This window comes from Stenella coeruleoalba, assembly GCF_951394435.1.
Source record: "Stenella coeruleoalba genome assembly, chromosome: 19".
NCBI lineage: Eukaryota > Metazoa > Chordata > Mammalia > Artiodactyla > Delphinidae > Stenella > Stenella coeruleoalba.
The window spans coordinates 53,621,191-53,625,874 of record NC_137165.1 but is presented as its reverse complement, the minus strand read 5'-3'; the positions used below and the strand labels follow the sequence as shown (position 1 = coordinate 53,625,874).

Here is a 4,684-nt window from a genome sequence, read left to right as displayed (position 1 = left end):
GCTCCTGGCAAACCGCCCCACCCCCTCCCCGCCGCCGCCCCCGCGCTGGAGCTGCCGCCGAGAAGATGCAGGAGCTTCCTGGAGAGAAGAGGGGAGGGGTTGTTCATTGGGATTGCCCCAGAAATGGAAGCCTAGAGATCAGAGGCCGGGCTCTGGGGCCCTGGGGGATGGGCCCCGTGTGGATCCTGGAGGGTTGCAGAAGGTCCTCGTGAATAAAGCCATGTGGTGTGACGTAGCAGTGCGTGCACGTGGTGCAGCGCCGGCAGGGGCCAGCAGGGGGAGCCTCGGAGCAGGCAGCCGGCCCGGCAGTGAGGCTGCGGGAGCGCAGGGTTTGTGGTGAATTCTGGGCTGGGGGCCTGAGGGGAGGGCGCTGGGGACGCTCAGGACCTGGTGGGGGGCCCGGGACACAGTGGGTGCTGCTCCTGCCAAGGTTCTGACCTCTGTCCTGAGTTGACCCCGGCCCCCCCTGGGCGGCCCCTCCGGGCAGCCTTCTGCCCCCGGGGTCCAGGCCTGGCTGGGCAGGGGCGGGGGCTGGGGCAGAAGAAGTTTGGGCCCTCCTGTGCTCCGTAGCCCGGCTCAGGGCAGCTGCTTCCTGGGGCCTGGGGCTTTCTGCCTGGCCTGGGCTGGGCGAGGGGCATCCCTGCGCCACACCAGGTTCTCGGGCATGGGCTGGGGCTGGGGCTGGGGCTTTGGTGGGTGGTGGGAGCCGGACCTGGGCCTGGGCGGCCTGGCAGGCAGAGCAGGGTGAGCCCTGGGGGCCCCAGCCCTCAGGAGCCGGGGCGGGGGGCGGGGCTGGGGGCCCTGGACAGGCTGTGCCGTGGAGGTTGGAGGGGCAGCGGGGGTGCTGGGCATGGGGGCGAACGCCCCAGGCGCCTTCTGTTTCCAGGGCGGCTCTGCGGGCATGGATGTGTTCCAGAAGGTGGAGAAGATCGGAGAGGGCACCTATGGGGTGGTGTACAAGGCCAAGAACAAGGAGACCGGGCAGCTCGTGGCTCTCAAGAAGATCAGGCTGGATTTGTGAGTTCTGGGACGGCCTCTGAGACCCCCTGGTCCAGGGGTGACCCACAGCCCACCCATCCGTCCCTCATCACAGGGTTTTGTGTTCCACTCCTTTTCCGAGTGCTCCCCAGTTACACGGGGGCCACGGAGGTGCAGCCCTCATGCGTCCTCACCCCGACCAGGCTTTGCCCCCGGCCGGTGGGGGTGATGGGTGTGTGCCGAGGAGCACAGAGCCCCATCGCTGGGGAGGGGGTGGGCATCCTTAGGGAATAAGGAACACAGGTGACACCCCCCGCCCGCCCCCCAGCAGAAGGGCCTGCTCAGCTGCTGCCTCCACTGCTGTACCACTCTCTTCTCCAGGGAGACCGAGGGGGTCCCAAGCACTGCCATCAGGGAGATCTCCCTGCTCAAAGAGCTTAAGCATCCCAACATCGTCAGGTGAGGCCTGAAGGAGCGGGGAAGTGGGCCTCTCCCAGCCCGGCTGGGAGCCGCATGCTGACTGGTGTCGCCCGGCCAGGCTGCTGGATGTGGTGCACAGCGAGAAGAAGCTTTACCTGGTGTTTGAGTTCCTCAGCCAGGACCTGAAGAAGTACATGGACTCCACCCCAGCCTCCAAGCTCCCCCTGCATGTAGTCAAGGTACCGGGGGCGGGACGGGGGCAACCTGCGGCGAACGCCTGCTCAGCCGGCCCCGCCTCCGCTCAGCCAGCTCCTTCTCATGCTTGCTGTTCCAGAGCTACCTCTTCCAGCTGCTGCAGGGGGTGAACTTCTGCCACTCGCATCGGGTCATCCACCGAGACCTGAAGCCCCAGAATCTGCTCATCAATGAGTTGGGAGCCATCAAGCTGGCTGACTTTGGACTGGCTCGGGCCTTCGGGGTGCCCCTGCGCTCCTACACCCATGAGGTACCGCAGGACAGAGGGGAGAGAAGGGATGTCACCCGTGCACCCAGCTACCCTGAATGACGCTGTTTTCTTGTCCCCACAGGTGGTGACACTCTGGTATCGTGCCCCCGAGATCCTCTTGGGAAGCAGGTTCTATTCGACAGCTGTGGACGTCTGGAGCATTGGTTGCATCTTTGCAGAGATGGTAGAGAGAGGGCCAGACATGGCCCCAGGGAGGCCACAGGCAGGGTCCTCTGGGGTGGGGGGTAGAAGGGGCTCTGATTCTCCTGTTAGAAGTGGATTAAGGGGTGTTGGGACTGGCTAAGGTCTTTTTCCAGAAAAGGCCAGGACTTTCAGCACAGCCCTGGGAAAGATATCTTGGAGGTGCCTCCCTGGTCTGGCCTCTTTTCTGGTATTGGATTCTGCATGACAAGGGAGTAGACCCCACACCTTCTCCCCTTCCCCGTTCCAGGTGACCCGCAAAGCCCTGTTTCCTGGCGACTCTGAGATTGACCAACTCTTTCGTATCTTTCGGACCCTGGGGACACCCAATGAAGCCATGTGGCCAGGAGTCACCCAGCTGCCTGACTATAAGGGCAGTTTCCCCAAGTGGACCAGGAAGGGGCTGGAGGAGATCGTGCCCCACCTGGAGCCAGAGGGCAAGGACCTGCTCATGGTAGGTACAGGTGGGCGGCAGGGAGGCTGAGAAAGACCTCCTCACGCCAGCTGCTGCTCTTGCTAGAAGTGTCCCCTTTGTCATCCAGCCTCTTATGCAGCCCTGGTTCCTTCTGAGTCCCAGCTCGTCTCTTTGCTGACCCCTATACAGAGTTCGCTTGTCCCCATGTGTATCCATTGCTCCACCTGGAAGCCTCTCCCATGATAGGTCCAATGTTCATCATCCCTTTTAAAACTTCTCTCCTCTAGTTAGCTTTGTTTTTATGCTGTGCTGTGTGCCCTTTTTCTTAGTTGCCTTGTGTTTTGGTAATTTTTTCTCGTGGACATTATTACCCCATCTAAGCTGTAAGCTTTCCCAGAAGGGACCACACCGCCCACTGCCTCGGTGCTCCCGCAGTGCGTTCCACAGCGGTTACTCTTCACACGAGGCTGTTCAGAGCAGGCTGCTCGCTGCTCGCCGCGGCCCCTGCCGCAGTCCTCACTCACCCCTCTGCTTGTACCCTCTTGACCCCTTGGGCTGGCCCAGGCCAGGCTGCCCAGAGGGCCTCAGGCAGAGCTAGCCATTCTTGCCCACAAAGACTCAGAGCACATTTCTCTCTTTAGTCTGGTGTTGGGTCAGAGGAAGGCAGGGCAGGAAGTTCACTTCAGGCTCTGTATCCAGCTTTGCAGAGGGCTGTGTGCGTCTCCCAACCCAGGGCCAGGAGGATGGAGTGGATTTCCCATGGAGCCTCCTAGCCCTCCATCCTGGCTACTCTAAGGCAGGGGGGTCCTTCCACAGCCTGGCCAGGTTTAGGGATTTTTGTGTTTCTGCCCCACCCTCAACATGCTCCCTGGACAGGTTTGGTTCCCTCATCCTGATACCTAGAGAAAAGTCTGTCTCAACTAGAACTAGGCTGGAGCCTGGAAGGCTCCCTGAGGAAGGGGGGAGCCTGACTCGGCCTCAGTAACGTGAAGGAGACGGGGTGACTTAGGGCTGGACTAGAATGAAGTCTTTGTCCCCAGATTCCGGGAGCGTCCAGAACTGGTTCTCAAGCTGGGAGGTACTGGCTTTGTGCCGTCTGGGTGTGGCGGCAGCTCTGCTTTGGGGCTTGGGGCCCTGGCCACCCCCGGGCCCAGTCTGTCTCTTCCTCCGCAGCAACTCCTGCAGTATGACCCCAGCCGGCGCATGTCAGCCAAGGCCGCCCTTGTGCATCCGTACTTCTCGTCCACCGAGGCCTCCCTGGCCCCGCGCTAGTGTGTGCTGGAGGGTTTCTGCCGCTGAGAAGGTGTGAGGCCTCAAAGCCTCTCTCCAATTGCTGCCCCCCTGCCTCCCTACTCACTTCCCAAGAAAGAGGACACATCTGGGGAGAGAGCAATTTGGCGTCAGCCGTCAGAGGGCTGAGTTTGGGTTTGTCCTGCCAGCAGGTTAGCGAGTTCCTGGGTTGTTTGTTGGGTTTGCCGGTGCCGTTTCAAGATGGGGGCACAGAAGCGCCATGTCCGAGGGGGTCCGTCAGAGGCTGGGTCCCCTGGCACCAGAATGGCAGGTGCTAAGGAGAGTAGGAAACCTGCCCGGGCCTCCAGCAAGCCCTCCTAGTGCCCTTCCGCTGCCCGGCCCTCAGTTGCAGAGCCAGACCCCGGGGGAAAGAGTTTCTCCCGGCTGGTCTTCTGGATTTAAAATGTTTTGGGGAAGAGTTGAGTTCTAGTTAAGGGTCCCAAGTTAAACAGAAAGCGGGGTGAGGGAGAGAGGACATTTTCCTGATCCTGGGGCAGGCTGGGTGTTCTAACTAGTTGTCTCGTCACCTGGGATATGCTTAACGTTTGTTTGCTTCTGGCTTTAAGAACAGAAAATAAAACTGATGCATTCCTGAGTTTTCCAGTGTTTCTCTGCTCAGGGGGACACCAGGGACTTGCTGATGAGGGGGAGGTTGACAGCGGGCTGAAGACAGTTCCTGGCCTGAACTGAGAAGCCCTGAGCCGGTGGGGAGTGGGGGTAGGGGTAGGGGGGAGGGCATCATCCTCCGTGGCCTGCCCCCGTCGGGTCCTTCCTAGAGTCAGAGGAGCCACAGGCCTCCGAAAGCACCCCGTCCCCAGCAGGGCCAGCTGGGCGTGTCCACTCCCCAGGACCCAAGCAGTGCTGTCCCTCGTGCT

The 4,684-nt window shown here is 61.4% G+C and overlaps 1 protein-coding gene across 4 annotated transcripts; it reads left to right on the top strand.

Annotated features, from left to right (window-relative positions):
* Positions 1-198: 198 nt before the first annotated feature.
* CDK3 (cyclin dependent kinase 3) lies at positions 199-4,388 on the top strand. 4 transcript variants are annotated; one of them, XM_079904459.1, is made up of 9 exons: positions 199-329; positions 887-1,017; positions 1,310-1,437; positions 1,517-1,637; positions 1,733-1,903; positions 1,986-2,087; positions 2,355-2,558; positions 3,560-3,597; positions 3,674-4,388. In XM_079904459.1, the coding sequence occupies exons 1-9, from the start codon at positions 221-223 to the stop codon at positions 3,789-3,791; spliced, it is 1,122 nt and encodes a 373-aa protein (XP_079760585.1). In that variant the 5' UTR covers positions 199-220; the 3' UTR covers positions 3,792-4,388. The 4 variants fall into 4 exon arrangements, with proteins under 4 accessions (XP_079760585.1, XP_079760586.1, XP_079760587.1 ...); XM_079904460.1 differs by lacking the exon at positions 3,560-3,597 and having other exon boundaries at positions 3,693-4,388; XM_079904461.1 differs by lacking the exon at positions 199-329 and having other exon boundaries at positions 714-1,017; positions 1,360-1,437.
* Positions 4,389-4,684: the final 296 nt, after the last annotated feature.